Here is a 16,967-nt window from a genome sequence, read left to right as displayed (position 1 = left end):
GCTTCTGCCATCCTGCTGGGGGACTGAGCCCACAGTCAGAGGACAGTGCCTGGCCGGGGCAGGGCAGCCTCTGGCACCCCCACGTTCGGTCATGGAGCCCCTGCAAGCGGGAGGGAGGATGGGGAAGTCTGACCAGGGCATCCCCAGCTGGCACCCAAGGGTGCCCCACCTGCACGCACCCAGCACAGGAGCTGGTGTTGCCTTAAAGCCCGTGCCTGTGTCGATGGCACTCGTGTGGCCACGGCCCCGGGGTGCCGAGGGGACCCCACAGTGCCATGGGGCCCGGCCGTGGGAGGTGCTGAGCGCCCCAGCCTCGGCGGCTCAGGAGATTGTAGGGTGCCTGCGAGCCCCCCGGGATGGGGCTGAGCCATAAAGACCTGGCAGGAGAGATCAGGCACCTTTCAGTGCCTGAGTTGCTGGGACAGAGAACACGGGGAATGCCTTTTTCCAGGTCCTCTTCTGATTCCCAGCAGCAGCAGGACGGGGCTGTGGGGGCCTTTGGCACAGGCATGGGTGTCCCTCGTCCCCCCCAAAGCTTTCTGCAGGCACAGCTGCTGGGAGCAGCCTGGACTGGGGGCCCACACACAAGGGTGAGGCCCAAGACTGCAGCAACACCGTGAAAATGATAAACTAAAGTGGGAAAACTGCTAGACAGCATTTCTGCAGATCAGCAGGGCCAGCACATGGGAAGAGGAGCAAGCAGAGAAAGTGAGGATCAGCCAAAGGCTTGCTCTCCTTCTCTTCGCCTTGAACATCAGGCCATGCTTCAACACCCGGCGTTCCTCATTATCTCTGTCACAGCCCTGGTAGGTAGCTTCAAATAGCTCTTTTTTTTTGCTCTTGCTTCCTCTAGCACTGAATCATGCAGCCTGAGAACAAAAGCTAAACGCAAGATGATACCAAACCCAGCCCTGCAAGCATCTCCTGCCTGAATCACACCTGAATCACAAGCAGCAGGAGCTGACCCTGCCCGGCTGGCACAGCCCCAGGGGCACAGCCTGGCCTGGCAGCACGGCCTGTCCGCAGGCTGCTTGCAGCCAGGCGAATATTTGGGGCAGCACCTTGTCAAGTGGAGCCGTTCGGGGACAGCAAAGCTGCTGTCAGGGAACAGCCCGGGGACTGGGCAGCCACGGGGCAGCAGGGGCAGGGCCAGCAAGAAAAAAGCTCCCGTCCTGCCTGCTGGCTGCATCGCCTCGCGTGCATTAGGTTTTCATGAATGAGAGCCAAGGATGGGACAGCAGAGCTACAGGAATATCCCAGCAGGATTCCTTAAGCAAAGGGCTGAGCTGCAACTCAGGGTGCTCACACCTCCCTGGGCATGGTGCACTGCACAGCATGGTGTGACACGGTACAGCACGGTGTGACGGTACAGCACGGTGTGATGTGGTACAGCACGGTGTGATAAGGTACAGCACGGTGGGACGGTACAGCACAGTGGGACACGGTGCAGCACGGCGCAGTGTGGCATGGTGCAGCACGGTGTGACAGTGCAGCATGGTGTGATGGTACAGCACAGTGGGACACGGTGCAGCACGGTGTGACATGGTACAGCATGGTGTGACGTGGTACAGCACGGTGTGATGGTATAGCACGGTGGGACACGGTGCAGCACGGCGCAGTGTGGCATGGTGCAGCACGGTGTGACGGTACAGCACGGTGTGACGTGGTACAGCACGGTGTGACGTGGTGCAGCACAGTGTGACGGTACAGCACGGTGTGACGTGGTGCAGCACGGTGCAGTGTGGCATGGTGTGACAGTGCAGCGCGGCACAGCACAGCATGGCACAGCACGTATAGCTCTTCTCCACTGCTCCACCCCCAAAACACAGCCAGTCCCAGATGCTCACCCCCTCGCTACCCAGAGCTGTGTGCCTGGCCTGCTCCGCACAGCCTGGTCAAGCATGCTGGGTTTGCCTTCATGCTTCTATAGCACACGTGTAAGCCCACACAGGCCAGGGCTGTGCTGGGCTGTGCTTCCCCCCTTCATGACTAAATCATTGCACCCAGTGCAGCTGCTCCGCAGGAAGCCTCAGCCGAGCAGCACTGTGAGCTGCCAACCCTTCAGCGCAAGGTGGGTGTCCCAGCACGTTCCTCCCATGTGCTCCCGGCATGTAAAAGTGTGAAGGGTCGCTGGGTCTGTCACTTGTTTTCCAGAGAATACTGCCCAAACCTTCATCTGCTTCCAAAATGTCCTTTCTGCATCACAAACACCCAGCCTGCTCCTCCCAGCACACCCTCTACTCCAGAACCCGCTTCTGGCACATTTCCTCCCTCCCCATTTGGGCTTTCTCATGCATCCTGCAGTGTTAAATACCCATAAATCCATCCCCGGCCAGCTGCTGCCAGAGACCGCAGCACCAGCTGAAGAACACCACTTGCTGCCTGTTCCCACGTGCCCACGGCAGCGCAGCCCCACACTGCTCCATCCCCAGAGCCAGCAGGGGACGCGGCGCGGTGCCGCTGCCCGGCAGAGCGGAGGTACTCACCCTCAGGCTGTTCTCCCGCTCCAGGACGATCACCCTCCGGTTGACGGTGTGCAGCAGCCGCTCCAGGACCAGCTGGACATGCTTCTTCACCTTCACCTGAAAGGCAAGAGGTGTCACGGCCACGGCAGGTGCTGCCGGGGGGGCAGGCGATGCGCACCGCTGGTGGGCATCTCCCCAGGCAGCACCAAGCCAGGCTGGGAAGGGTTCGGCCTCCTGGGGGCTGGCATCACCGGCACTGCAGCTCATGAAAACAGCGGGCAAGGAGGCTGCAAAATGCTCCTCGTTTCTGCAGAATGCTCCTCATTAATTGCTGGCAGTGGCTATGGGAGCTGGGGCTGCCAGCATGGGTTTCCTCAGCACCCCCTGAGTGCTCCACACAGTGCCCCAGCCCCTGGCAGCAACAGGCAATCGGTGCTGGTGGAGGAGAAGCTGCACCCTGGAGCCCCTGCTCCCGCTGGAGCAGCCCCAGACCCCCCCGCAGCCCTCCCCTGCAGCCCAGGTGCAGGTTGCTGCTTCACCGCATCCTCCTGGCCAACAGCAACGCCGCCCTGAGCAGAGGCTGCGCAACGCTGCTCCCCACACAAGACGCCAGCTGTGCTAGTACAGACGGTACTAGGAGGAGGCTCCAGCCTCCCCCTTCATTTGTCCATAATAGAAGAAACATTCCCAGCTCACACAAAGAGCTCGGAGCAGCTGGAACGCTGTTAACCCTCCAGCTCCGCCGTCTCCAGGATTCCTGCAGAAGTTTTGCAGGGTTGAAAACCAAGTTTCTCTGCAGGCAGGCACAAGGAAGAAGCCACCCCAGGTTGTCTCAGCAGGGCTCTGCGGTGATGCCAGAGCAGCTCCAGCTCTTGGGAGCCAGGTCAGGATGTGTAAGAGAGGGTGTCCTGCGAGGAGACACCTGGGGACGGATGGTAACAGCAGCAGCGACAGTCTGAGCAGGGCAAAGGTGGCTCTGTGCCAGAGGTGTAAGGGACACCCCGGCATCCCTCCCTTTTCACAAGACCCAGAGCAATTTCCCCCTGCAGGACAGGAGGCACCTCTGCAGCTCAGACAGCACTGGTGAAGCCCTAACACCTCCGAAATAAAAAATCTTGTCGATGCCAGCACAGCACCTACCGCTTGAGCAACCTCCTCCTGTGGGGGCCGGCACCGGGACTGCCAGCCTGCATGTGCCGAGACCCCGAGCCCCGCTGTGGAGCACAACGTGGCCTCGTGTGCCTCCCCAGCTGAGCTGACACAGCCACCTCACCCACCCAGGGCACGGCAGCACACGTCTGATCCAGCCCCCGTGCCAACAGCTCTGAGGTCTGAGGCTCCCAGAAAGCAACAACGGAGCACAGAGCAGCTGGGGAAAGGCAGAACCAGAGGCACCTTCAGCCAAGGCTGCAAACGGCTGCTCTCCTGTGTCAGATGGCTCTGCCCTCTCCTCCCGTGCTGCTCTGCTCAGCAGCCACAAATCCCCTCTGCTCCACCAGGGTGCTGTGCGCCGAGACCCCAGAGCGCAGAAATCCAACACCCTCTTTGTACAGCGGATCCCATGTGCGAAGGGAAGTCCCCGTTCCTTCGGCAACCCCTCAGGGAGCATTTGGCATCCTCGGCACACAAATTTCTTCCTGCACCTCCCAGCCATAGCCCGTGCCAGGAAGGGTGCCCGTCCCCACGCAGGGCACAGCCTGCGGGCAGCCACGGGCCCCTCACCTCCGCCCAGCCCAAGTCTCGCCCCAGCTGCGTCAGGCCCGCAGTCCGCAGCCTGCCACGGCTCCCACCTTCAGCTCTGACCTAAACCACATTCCTTGCCAGCCTCTGTCCCTAACCTCTTTATCCAGTGCACTATGCACAGGAGTAAAAACTCCTGGTTACTGATATCTGGGACAAATTGCAACGAACTTCCATAAAGCCAGCAAAACGCCGTCACACCCCAGCACAATGGGTCCTGCTGCCACAGAGGCAGAACAGCAGCTGGAGGAAGCGCCCTGCTGAGCTGCAGCACGGGTCTGTGCTGTGCCGAGGTGCTGCAGGAACAACCTGCACCCACCGCTGCCAGGGACCTCGCCTGCTCCGATGGGGGCTTGTCCGGAGGGGCAGTGGTGGAGGGCGCGTGTCGGAGGGGTGCAGTGACCGAGGCACAGCACGTCTGAGCACCAGGTGCCTCAGCCTGGGCGGCAGCTGGGCTGATCCCTGGGGGGGGGGGCACGCCTCCAGCATCCAGAGTCCATACGGGAGAAAATCTGCACAAGCCTAAAGCTCGGCTATCCTGAGCCAGAGCCGCTGTCAAGGAGAGCTGTCAGCAGGTGGCTGTGTGTGCGCAGGGAACGCCGCGGTGTGAGCACGGCCAGCAGCGGGTGCGGATGGAGGGTTCAGCTCCGCAGAGCCCAAGGCACGCTCCCAGCACCACCAGTCCCATGGCAGATGCTGACAGCGAGCACTTCAGCGTGGCACTGACATGCCTCTGCTGTGTGAGAGCTGGCACGGGACCACTGAGCGCAGGGAAAATGAGTTACAGCGCCAGCCAGGTGTCCGTGCACTCCCCAGCTCGCACCTCTAAGTTATAAAGTGCACTGCTGGCTTTCTATAGGCAGGAAAAGCTCAAAGCCCAGAGCCAGAAGCCGTTTGGTTACAGCCTGGACTGAACAAAGCCAGCTCTGAGGCCGGAGGCAGTGGTGCCTCCCAGCCCCCCTGTGCAGCTCTCGCTGTGCCCCGGGACGTGTGTGTGTGTCCGTGCCTTCCACCTGTGCAGCAGGGGGGCACCGTGGGGGCTCTGGGTGAGAACCTGGCCCATGACCCACACACAGCTTGCCCTCGCTCGTGCCATCCCAGGAGTCTGCTCCTGGCCCCGCACAGAACTTTGCTCCTCTAGGGCTTTAGGTGCCCAGCGGAGATGCCCAGGGAGGACTGAGAGGGAAAATGCAGGCGCTGGGTGCAGACAGCAAGCGGCCCCGGGCAACCAGCCTGGAAGGCAGCGGCAGTGATGGCACAGACATCCTCATCCCAGCCCTCAGCTAGGGCTCGCAGCACAGCCTGGAGTCACCCAGCCCCATCACCCACGGCTCCAGGGAGGCGTCTCCATCCCTGCAGCACCCCAGCCCCACGCTGTGACCCCCGGCACCAGCACCGGGTCTGTGGCTGGGGTGGGAGGCGGAGAAGCCTGGTCCCCAGGAGAGGCACTCACCAGCTCCGAGTCCCCACGGTCCCGGTGCCACTCCGCACCCGCGCTGCCCCGCGCCTGCTGCTCCTCCGCTCTCTGCAAGACAGAGCCTGGCGTCAGGGCGAAGCCCAGCAAGGACAGCACCTCCCCACCTGGGGCCACCCCAGGGATGTCGGTGTCACTGTTCCTTCTCACAGATTTTTGGAACAGCACCACATTGTCTGCTGGCCAGAAAAGGGACGCTGCTCCCTTGTGGGGCTTTGGGCAGAGTGCCGGCACTGCCCTGCAGGCAGGGGGAACACTCACAGGGGGTTCAGGGCAGCCCTAGGCCAACTCAGGCTGCCCGTTGGTGGTTTTAGCACCAGCCCGGGCAGGTTCCTGCCATGACTGGTGGGCCACAGCAACCCCATTCCACTTAGGATGGGCCTGGATCAGCCCCACCAAGCCAAGGGCAGCAGTTTGTGCTCAGCCCTACTCCGATGTGTTCCACCAGGTGCTTTCCAAGGTGAATCCTGGAAGGGGAAGAGGGCCCGGCAGAGAAGCCAGGCTTTACCTTCTGGGCCTTGTAGAGCACCTCCAGGATGTTGCTGAGCAGCTCGATGCAGGCGTCTTCCTCCTCTCCCTTCTCGATCAGCTCCTGGAGGATCGGCACCGCTGTGTGCAGAAGCAGCTCCCGGCACTCTGTGGGAAGGAGGGGGCGCAGGGCTGGCGGTGTGCGCACCCCAGCCCCCAGGCTGCCAAAATATCGGGGCAAAGGGGGGGACGCCTGTGGTGGGGACATGGCCCCATCCGACCAGCCCTGGCAGCGCCGGGCCGGGCCATGCAGCGAGCACCGTGTGCTGCTCTCACCGTAGGACTGGAAGACCTTGGTGTTGATGATGTTGGTCAGGGACTGCAGCTTCTGCTTCAGCAGGCGCTGGGGGAGCAGGTTTCCGATGAAGTCCCGCAGCAAGACCCTGCGAGCCAGACAAGAGGATTTAACAAGCACCAAAACACCAGGCTTGTGGGAACAGGGGGCATCTGCAGCCCCAAGCACCCACAGCCCCCTTCCCTAGGACAAAACCACTGGGGGAGCCAGGTGCCAGCTGAGCCCCACAAAAAGTGAGCGAACGCTCCCCTGCATCTGCACAGGGAAGGGGTTAAGGAGGCAGAGCCCCCCGCCCGGTGCTGGGGGCATCCTGCGGGCAGAGCGGAGGCAGAGGGCTGGGGACACCTACCCCAGCATGGAGGAGTCAAAGATCCCAAACACGTCCTCCAGGATGGAAGGCAAGTACTTCAGGGCTGCTCCCTGCAGAGAGACGAGTGCTGACTGCCGCGGCGTGCCCATGCGGATGATGGACGGACAGACAGCCAGCACGCAGGCAGGGCGCTGACCCCGTCCCTCCCCACCTCTCCCACCCACCCTGGCTCCCCAGCCCCTGCTGCCAGCCCCCCACGGTCACCCCCTCGGGAAGGGGCGTCCTGCTGGCAGCAGTTTTCTCCTGCTACGCCACCCACACCGAGCAAAGCACCTGAAATCGCAGAGATAACACGTGTGTCTTGTAAATGATTGTTTCCAGCCTGTGCTGTGGAGCCATAGAAAATCCAACCGCACCAGGCACACGGCCGCTGGCTGGGGCTGCCTGTGGAGCCTCCCCGCACTGCTCACGGCCACTGCAGCCACAGGGGGGCTGCCGGAGGGGCAGGGGGCTGCCCGGAGCCCACCCTGCCCTGTGCTCCCATGGGACTCCAAGGGCTGGGGGCATACGGCTGGATTTTTTTAGAAAAGCAAGCACGTGGGCCACAAATCAGTCTGCATTAAAATCTACCTCATTATGTTTGCATCGTGGTTAATAGCATAAAGAACTTGCCGAGTTCTGCTCCTCTCTAACTCTGCTGGGGTGCCTGGTCCTGCAGGCTTCCCTGGACTACGCTGGCACCAGAGCTGTGACCCTCAAGCCTAAGGGGTGCCCCAGCTGGGATCCGACAGTTTTGAGTCATGCAGAGGGGCTGCCGACGGAGCTGGATCCTCGGCGGGCGACAAGTCCAGCAGCTCCAGCATTGCTGTCCCTGCAGCTAAGGGCTGGGATTTGCCACTCCCTCCTAGGCAGCTGAAATCGCACCAATTGTCATCACACACAGCACACCCCGAGCCATTTCTGCAGCTCTTGCAAACCCTGCTCAGGTGTTTCTGTGTCCCCTGTTGCGGATGAGGGCAGAAAGCTGACACACGATCCACAGCAGCCTCATCACCTCCTGCTCCCCTCTCCAGGCATTTGTTTAGTGCCTCTTGGTGCACACACCCACGGACTGTCTTTTGCTCCTCTACCCAGACCCCACAGTGGCCTTGCCATCAGCTGGGCACTGCTGGGGCTCCCAGAGCCCCCCGGCCCCGCTCCCATCCCAGCTGTGACCCAGGAACGCCACCCACACCCCGTCTGTCCTGCAAACAGAGGCTTCTGAGACAAGAGCCAGAGTCCCTGGGACCCCAAGGAAATGCCCATCCCAGCAGGACGCCTCTCCATTTGTAATGACTTTTTTTCTTTTGTACCGAGAAGATATATAAAAAAAAGATTAAAAAGTAGTTATTTAAATACATTTATATGATGCTAATTTTAAATAAGAATATTTTACAAAGTCAGACAGTTGTTAGTCTTGCATATTATGTCAGTTATCTTATTCAGTCACATTCACAACTTCAGAAAAATCAGCTAAATTTGATTTTTTTTATTAAACTCCATGCTTAAGTAAAGCTGGACTGATTAACATTAATTTTTCTGCCATCCTTTAATGCTGTATTGATTACACCCTCTCCATGACAGAGCCAGGATCCACAGCCAGCCTATTCTGTCTGCAGCTGGCAAGGTCAGCTTGCTCACCTTGTGAGATATGAGATAATATCAGAATTTTTCCCATTCCTTTTCCTCCCAGCATTACAAAACTCCCTAAGAATCAGCAACCATGTCTCAGTATGGCTTTCTTCCAGAAATTGCTCCTGGCTTTTACGTTAGCTGCCGAGGTGGCCCCCCCCGGTCGTGCAGGAGTGCGCAGCGTTTCTTCCACTGCTGAGGACCGAGGAGGGCACCAGCCTGCCCCCAAGCACCAGCTGTGCCTGATCCCCCTCCCAGCGCAGGACGGCACCGCTTGCTGCATGTCAGCTCCTCGGGCCACCGTCCCCAAGGCGTCCCCAAGGCGCCGCCACAGCCTGCTGGAGCCAGGCAGGGCTCCCAGGGCACAGGCAGCCCCCCGCCTCCTCCCACACTGGGGGCAGCCACCAGGTGCCAGCATTTACTGGGGGTGCTGGAGGTGTCCGGCTGCTTTCTGGCCAAGGGCTGTGCAGGTTCATCCCTGGACCCTGTCCTGCCCAGCGCTCAGCAGCAGCTAGAGGAGCCCCAATCTCCTTTCCACAGCACAGAGCTGTCAAAATAGTACAAAACCTCGCCGCCTGAAGTAGTCCAACAAAAGACTGGCTTTCTCCACAAAAGAGGTGGCCTTTGAAGGAGTGTTGCAGCTAACAAGCTATTATCAGCCCTGCCTTGGGCTGATCAGATAATTGCAGCTTTAACGACAGGAGTAGGCAGAGCTGGATGAAGCTGCGACGCTGACGTCAGCCCCCGGCAGATCCCGCGGGTGTCACCTGGGGCTGCGGGCTGGGAGCTGCTCCTGCAGCCCGACACGAAGGGGTCTGTCAAGACGTCGCAGAGCCCACGTAGAGAACGATAAAAATAAAAACCAAAAAGTTCTCTCCTTAGAGCAGCTGCTGAGCACGTCCGGGATGCACCAGCAGGTAGCTGGGCTCCAGCTCCAGGCACGGGGCGATGGCCAGGCTGGGTGGAGGTGTCTGCAGCCTCCCAGCACGAGGCTGGGCAGGGCTCGGGGCCAGGGGACGGGACCTTGCTGGCTAAAAACAGAGCAGTGCCCCTGGTCAGGGCCTCTTGAGTCAGAAATGTCTTTATGTTTAAATGATCTTGGATGGATTTTTTTTCTTCCACAGAGCAGTGCTGCTGTTCCCAGACTTGTGCAGACTTCCAGCATCAGCAGCCTGCTCCGAGGAGCAGGCACAGACCGCCGCAAGGAGCTCCACGGCTTTATCCCATGGGACGGGGTGGCAGGCGCTGCCTTTTGCCTGTTTCACGAGATGCTCCCTCCTTCCTGGCTCAGGGGACACCTCCAACAGCCCCGTGCAGCCCCTTCTCCTGCCCCCCGTCCCGGCTCCCCACGCCTCTCCTTCCCAGGACACCGAGCTCTGCTCTGCTCTGCCCAGGAGATGCCAAATGGAATCTGCCCCCTGCACCCAGTGCCCCTCGCTGAGGGTGCTCCAGCCCAGCTGCACGCTCTGAGACGTGGGTGCCAGGCAGGCTCATGCAGGGATTTTTACCATGGCAAAGGATCTTTTCCTCCTGATTCCCTTCCTGATAATTCCAACTTCCAGTGATCGGTGCTCGCAGTGAGCTGACGTTGCCATAGCACTATCTGTTCCCATCCGCCAGCGTGCTCGTCAGCTCGCACCCATCACCAGGCGTTTAAAGTTAAGGTGTTTCTCGCTTTTAAAGCCATTTTCCCATTTGCACTCCAGACTGAATAATTTCACCTGGGCACTCCAGCACGCAGCAAAACACTTTGTCTGACCCGGGAGGACCCCAGCACTGGTGACGCTTGCAGGCTCCTGCACAGCCAGCAGCGCCGTGGCAGTGCGCTCACACCACCCAGGAGCTGTCACCGTGCCAGCGAGGGGGACAGGAGCTCTGAGCCACGGGACTCGCACCTCCAGCTGCTCCAGCAGGCCCACAGAGGAACCGGGTGCTTCTGAGCGGGACATTTCACTTAGAGAAAACAATGCAGATCTGCTGGAGGAGCCTGAATCTCCCCTGGTCCCTCTGTGACCATCACAGCTCCTTTCACGGGAAATGCTCCCACTCAGCAGCTGAGATCCTACTGCAGAGCGCAGCCGTCACCAGAAAAAAGCACAGCCCGATTCTGCAAACCCAGCAGAAGCAGAATGAGCACATTTCTGAACCTCATCCCAAGTGTCTCACAGGTCACTCTGGGTGGAGGAAGCACCCCATGAGCCCTTCCCCCTGAACGAAAGGATCCTGCCCTGAAGCCACAGCAGTGTGACGGTGCCTAATGAAATACCATTTTTCAGTCTGTTTTCTAATGCAGGTAGGTCATTACGTACACCCACAAGGCCCCAGGCACACCAGAACTGTCCTAGTGCTGCAATAGAGAAGTTGTCCTGCTGAGGCCGGTACCACTGCCTGCCTGGTGGCACGGATTCACCCGGACACCCATGGGCGCCACCGCGCTGGGGGGGCTGCAGTCACGGCAGCCTCAGCTTCGGGAATCTCTGTCCCCATGGGTCCCAGCCTCACATCATCTGTGGGTCCTGCTGCCCGGCGGAGCCTCGTGGCTGGCTTTGTGCCGTTACCATCACTGCTATTCCTGATCCATGCAGGGGGATGCTTGGTGTGGTGAGGCACAGGCAGGCTGTTCTCCTCTGCACCTGGACAGTGGCACCTTCACCCTGGACGTGTTTGCAAAAACTGTTCCTTCAGGCCTGAATCGAGGTGCTGAGCGATGCAGAAATCACACAGGTGAGTCTGCAGCAGCCGGGTAAAATCGCAGCCAGGTTACCATAGCAGAGAGTCTCTAGAGCAACAGCACCAAGATGGAAATTGGAACCATGATCGGTGTTCTGAGGGGCAGGAGGATGAGGAGGGACAGCCCCCTTCTTCATGAGGATCGCGGTCATTATTGATCTTCAAACTACTTTTTTTTTTATTATTATTATTTAATTAGATTCATTTATAAGGCCTTATTTAAGAATGCCAACAATGCAACACAGAAACAGAAGTCCCTTGTGAAAAGAAGGGAGAAGCTGCCAGGCTGAGGGTGCTGCAGCCGGGGCCCGGGTCCTCCCAGCTGGGTGGCCGAGAGCACAGCCCCGTCCCATCCCCATCTTTTTGTGTCTGCCTCCCCTCTCATTAACCTCACAGAGCACAAACAACCTCACCATGATTTCTGCTCAGCACCTGCCCTCTGGGAACACGCTGCAGGCAAACAAGGTGCAGGACCAAGCCATGACACAGGCAGCACCACCCCAGTTCACCCCAGCTGTGGCACCACATCGGGACAGCCAGTGCCCAGCTGGGCCACCACCTGCCCGTCCATCCGTCTGCCCGTCTGTCTGTCTGCCCGTCTGTCTGTCTGTCCCACCTCACACCCCCAGCCAAGCCCAGAGCTGGAGCCCACCCGCCCGCATACCTGGGAGAGCAGCGTGGGCCCTTCCAGCGGGGACTTCATCAGCTGGTTCAGGGTCTGGAAGAGCCGCTGCAGCGAGCGCTGGAACTCGGCCGTCTCCTTCCCCTCGTAGAGCCTGCAACAGCCAGGGTCACCCCAGGTCACCGTGCTGCTCCTGGAGCACCGCTCCACGCAGCCGGGCACGGCGGCCAGCTCGGTCCCAGCACTGCCCCGGCCATCGGTGGGACCCAGAAGCAGCCAGAATTAAAGGCTGCAATCTGCTCCTCCACGGGCTGTATATGCACCGCTCGTACATACCCAAGTACCCATAGGGATTTATGTACATGTATGTACATATATAACACACACACACACAACGTGAGAAACAGGGCCGTGTTTTTGCAATAGAAGGTGTTTTTGCAGTGGAAAATTCCACTAACCTTATATTCAAAAGTGATTGTGCAGCACAGCAGCGTGGAGTATGTAAAGCAGATAAGGAGAAGGTCCCACTGCCCAACAACAAGGAGCATAGCTAAGAAAAACAGGATGAGCAGTACGAAATCAGTAAAAACAAAAAATTATGGGCCCTCTAATCATGAGAAAAGAAGGAAAAGAAAGGAAAAGGAGAAATTAATGGTTGGTCAAATAAAAATGTACGTCTGTGGTATAGAAGTGCATCGAGTAGTCTGTGAACCTGTAGTACTCAGCCAGCGAGGAAACGGGAGAAATCAGGTGTCAGGTACAGGGGATGTAGGGTTAGGATAAACTTGTACTGACGCTCCTGCTTGCAGGACGCCCGACATTGCAAGCACGATTAAAACGGCTTCACAGAAGGTCCTGTCTAGAGAAAATTATTGAGACTTTCCTCACGTAACGTACACACAGATGTATAAAAGCAGCCTTTTACATGACTTTGTACTGCCCAGGTCACCTCAAAGGAGGTTTGTATTCTCCCGCCTCAGCTGGAAACCAACGGAGCCCTCCAGGCTGAACACGAACCACACGACCAGCCACAGAACAAGCTAAAAAAAATAAACTAAACATGGGAAATCCTGGCCACGTGAATGGAAAACCTTCAGGAATGTTACAAAGCAGCTAGGTAAATGCCAAACTGCAAGAATGGTCACCACCACCACAACCCACTGCGGCCAACAGGGCAAGTTTGAGCTACTTCACCCAGAATGTCCGTGTGCTGTGTGAGCGGTGCAGGCACGGAGGGCAAACACTGGCACGGGGGCACGGACCTGCCCGCGGTGCGTCCTGCCCAGCCTGCTGCACGGCTGACCCACTGCTGCTAGAACCATGTGTGCAGCAGCAGAACGAATGAGAGCGTTAATTCCTGCTTACCAGCTGCTTTGTCGAATCTGGGTTTTGTAAAAATTTTGCTTCCTTGTTTCACAAAATTGCAATTGGATTGTTCTGGTTTCAAATTCATCTTCCCCTTCTGGTAAATGAACCCAAGGGAATGTACAAAATATCATAGGCTTAACAGCAGAAATAAGCCTGTGAATTTGACTGAAGCATCTTAGGTTTGCTTTTTTTAAAAAAAAAAAAAAGCATTAGCTGAATAACTGCCAGCTTACACCCCTCAGCTAACACTGAAATGAAACTAAAACTGAAATTAACTCGAGGAAGTTCCATCCCTCTCACCCTGAATGTACAAAGTCACGTAAATATGAGGTTCCCCGGTAACTCTGACGTTTCTCAGAATCCCAATTCTGCAGCCTCGGTACTTTGCTTGGCCCAAAACCAAACATGAGACCAGGAAAATTAAAGAAGCCTGTATGAGCAAAATGAAAGGCAGAATGCATTTCATTGCAAAATGAAATGAAGAATCACATACAGGCTTTACTCTCACAGCAATGATATCATGCAATGAGCATCGTTTATTAGAGATTTGTCAGGTTTTTCACATAGTCCCTTTTTTTAATGCCACTGCCCGCAAACAACTGGCATAAATTTTCAAGCTCACCCCCACTGCAAACTCTTGCCTACAAAATTCTGTATCCTTACACCAGAGAGGGCATACATGAATACGATACACTACGTTAACAACTGTAGGAGAAATTATCAACACCGATTTCTGAACTTTTAAGTGCACAAGGACTTAACCAGAGCATGATAAAGCAGTCAGAGCACACATCGCGATTAAGCTGAGACAACTGCTGGTTTGCGTGGCTGCAGCAGACGTGTGTCAGTGCGGTCCCTCACTGACCACTGACCCACTGCTTGGAGGATCTCACGGGAAGCCTGGCAGGGGGGGCCCAGGGGGGCCCAGCCCTTCAGCCTGGTGCACTGGACCCTGACGCACACGCGAGCTCACGGCACACCACGGGAGGCCTTCTGAGCACTGGCAATTAAGCTAGGCTGGAAAATGACCTGGCCACCAGCACGCTAAGCAACTTAGCATGGGCTGCGATGAAACAAGTGTGCATTAGAAACAAACTGCATGACAAACGTGGTTTACATGGGAGGAGCCAGCGTGGTGCCCAGGAAGGGCAGCGCTGGTGCAGCGGGGTCAGGATGCGCACAGCCGGCGGGCACGAGGGGACACGGGCAAGGATCAGCCAGCACCAGGCGGGAGCAGGTCCCTCGGGCACCCAGCCTGGGATCTGCAGCTTCCAGAGAACTTCGCTTGTGCCCAGCAGCAGCCAAAAAGCCAGGAGGAGTTAGCAGGGAGGAAGCGGAGACCAAGTGCAATGTCCAAACCCTGCGGAGCTCCTGCAGGGAGGGGACAGGAGATGTCCCCCACGCTCAGAGGGGCTGGCAGGGAGCGTGGCTCAGCCGTGCCCATCCCCAGCACAGGGCACAGAGGGGGGCACAGGGCAGCACAGGTGGATGCAGTTGCTCCAGCGGCAAAGCGAGCTCCAAGCTGGGTGCTCCAGCACCTCCCGTCCCGGGGAAGGGGACTCGGCTGAGGGAAGCCCCTTCCCCATGCCGCGGCCACAGAGCTGCTGAGCGAGCCCGGCAGCAGCAGGAGGTGGCTTCGGTTTCACATCGGAGGCGCTGGAGCCGCTCACCCGATTCTGTCTGTGGCATACATAATGAAATGGATACAGCATACTGCAGTAACTTATTATAATTACAATCTAATTTCTTTAAATTATAGACTGTGTACAAAATTTAGTACCATTTAAAGTATTTGGAAGATCTGAAGAGTCTGTGTTATTCCACTGTTAAGATCACTAAGATAAAGGAAAGATGAATAAAAACTAAATGTCTTCAGGGATGTCTTTATTTTAATGCTAACTAATTCATACGGCTGTTTGCAAATGCTCCATATAATTAATTTTCTTCGCCAGAAGCCTTATAAGCTGGGGAATGTGCCCTCTACCTCCACTTACAGCGAAGCAGTGGGTGCCTCAGTTGGACGCCCCCAGGGCCCTCGAGCAGCGGGGCCATGAGCGTGACCCAGGGACCGCGGGCGGGCGGCGGCGGTGAAGCCGGAGGGCGGCAGCAACGCGCGCGGGCAGGCACAGCGCACTGCCACATGCCCACACAGCGAAGGCTTTGAGGACAGCAAAGGGAGGCAGTGAGGACAAAGCAAAAACGGGGTCTGCGAGCCTATCTTGGTGCCAGGACCCAACTCAGCTCCTGGCTGCTGTCAGACACGGCAGCTCCCTGCACACCCAGGGGTCCCTGCGTGTTGCTCGGGGCCTCGGGTGACCCAAGCAGCCCCACTGTGCTTGCCACCACTCCTTTTGGCTCTCTGGGACACGGGCAAGAGCCGGCACACATCCCTGCGGCACGGCCAGGGGCTCTGTGCTTGGTGCCCGGCTGCCCTGCGCGGGGGCAATCACCTCCAGCAGTTGCCGGGGCGGCCCCAGCTTTCGGTGCCTTGTACTGGGAACGAAACAGGAACGTAACCTGCTTTTCCTGATAACTCTGCCTACTTGTATTTTCACAAGTTTCTGCTGGGGAGTTTTATTTGTCCCACCACGCTCCATGTGGGTGAGGACGGGAACCTAGGGACAGAGGACACCAGGTCCTGGATGACCCCAGAGGTCCCCATGTGGGAGGACTTTTGACTTATCCTCAGCAGCACCAAGGGGCACGTGGCCCCTTATGCTGCCTACGCTGAGCCGTGCCTTTGCAGAGGGGACAAGCTGTTGGGGTAGGGCAGCTGGAGGTGTCCTCCAGGTCCTCGGGCAGGCTGCCGGCGTGCTTGGTTTTGCTGCAGCATTAGGGACACCCCCAGGACTGTGAATACACAGGCTGCAGTTTAAATGATTTAAAAGCACAGTGACAGGCTGAAGTGTGACTGGGCAGCTTGTGAAGAGGCCTGAGGAGCTGCATGCACCAGCAACTGCAGAGGGAGAGGGTGCTTCGTATCGACCCTGTGCTGCTCAGCTTGTCTGCTTGGTTACCCGTGTGCCTGTGCGGTCCCTGCAGAGCGCTGCAGGAGTCAGGAGGTGACCGAGCACCCCCAGCCTCCAGTGGTGCTGGGGCACACGGGCAGGACCAGGGTCACGGCCACACCAGACCCAGTGTGGCCAAGAAGGCCCCAGGCAGCTCCAGCAGGCGAGGATGAGGATGAGGATGGGTGCCAGGGCTGCCAGTCCCAGTGCAGAGCTGGCTGCACAGGGCAGGGGCTGCCAGGGGAGCCCTGCTGCCTGCAGCACGGCAGGCTTTTAGGAGTGCATTGACAAAAGCCATCTGTCAGGAGTGGCTTAGGCAGAGCCAAGCCTGCCCTGGGGCAGGAGTTTGCTGCACAACCTCTGCATGTCCCTTCTGGCCTTACTTTATTTGGCGCTATGATTAACAGCACACAAGAAGAGCTCGCTGCTTCCTGGAGCCGACGCATGCAGCAACGGGAGCCGGGGCACGCTGAGTGCTGCAGGGGCAGAGGAGAGCTGCCAGCACCAGCGGGGTCCCTGCCGGCCGGCCCCAAACACGGAGCTGCTCTCACCCACACCACACCCCGACACTCAGGCAGCAGAGGGGAAGCGCGATGTGGTCCCGCAGCGGTGAACCCGACAGAGACCCAGCTACAGGCACGCTTCGTGCTGTCACCAACCTGCTGCCTGGCTGCCTGAGTGCTGGGCGAGCCCGGCGAGACGCGGCTGCTTCCAGGCGCAGCGTGGTTCATGTGAGACCACATCGCCCCGCAGCCC

The 16,967-nt window shown here is 58.3% G+C and overlaps 1 protein-coding gene across 2 annotated transcripts in view; it reads right to left on the bottom strand.

Moving 5' to 3' along the window:
• The window catches only part of LOC101803899 (dedicator of cytokinesis protein 2-like), a 65,031-nt gene that overhangs the window by 32,018 nt on the left and 16,046 nt on the right, over nucleotides 1-16,967 (bottom strand). For both annotated transcript variants that reach the window (XM_072037993.1, XM_072037994.1), the window contains exons 23-28: nucleotides 11,878-11,989; nucleotides 6,852-6,922; nucleotides 6,484-6,590; nucleotides 6,188-6,315; nucleotides 5,659-5,730; nucleotides 2,487-2,582 (exon numbers count right to left, since the gene is read on the bottom strand). In XM_072037993.1, the coding sequence (XP_071894094.1) occupies nucleotides 2,487-2,582; nucleotides 5,659-5,730; nucleotides 6,188-6,315; nucleotides 6,484-6,590; nucleotides 6,852-6,922; nucleotides 11,878-11,989 (586 nt within the window). The remainder of the gene's footprint in view (nucleotides 1-2,486; nucleotides 2,583-5,658; nucleotides 5,731-6,187; nucleotides 6,316-6,483; nucleotides 6,591-6,851; nucleotides 6,923-11,877; nucleotides 11,990-16,967) is intronic.

The sequence above is a fragment of the Anas platyrhynchos genome, chromosome 4 (assembly GCF_047663525.1).
Source record: "Anas platyrhynchos isolate ZD024472 breed Pekin duck chromosome 4, IASCAAS_PekinDuck_T2T, whole genome shotgun sequence".
Classification (NCBI taxonomy): domain Eukaryota; kingdom Metazoa; phylum Chordata; class Aves; order Anseriformes; family Anatidae; genus Anas; species Anas platyrhynchos.
Note: the sequence above shows the minus strand (reverse complement) of the source record. Positions and strands in the feature narration are given on the sequence as shown.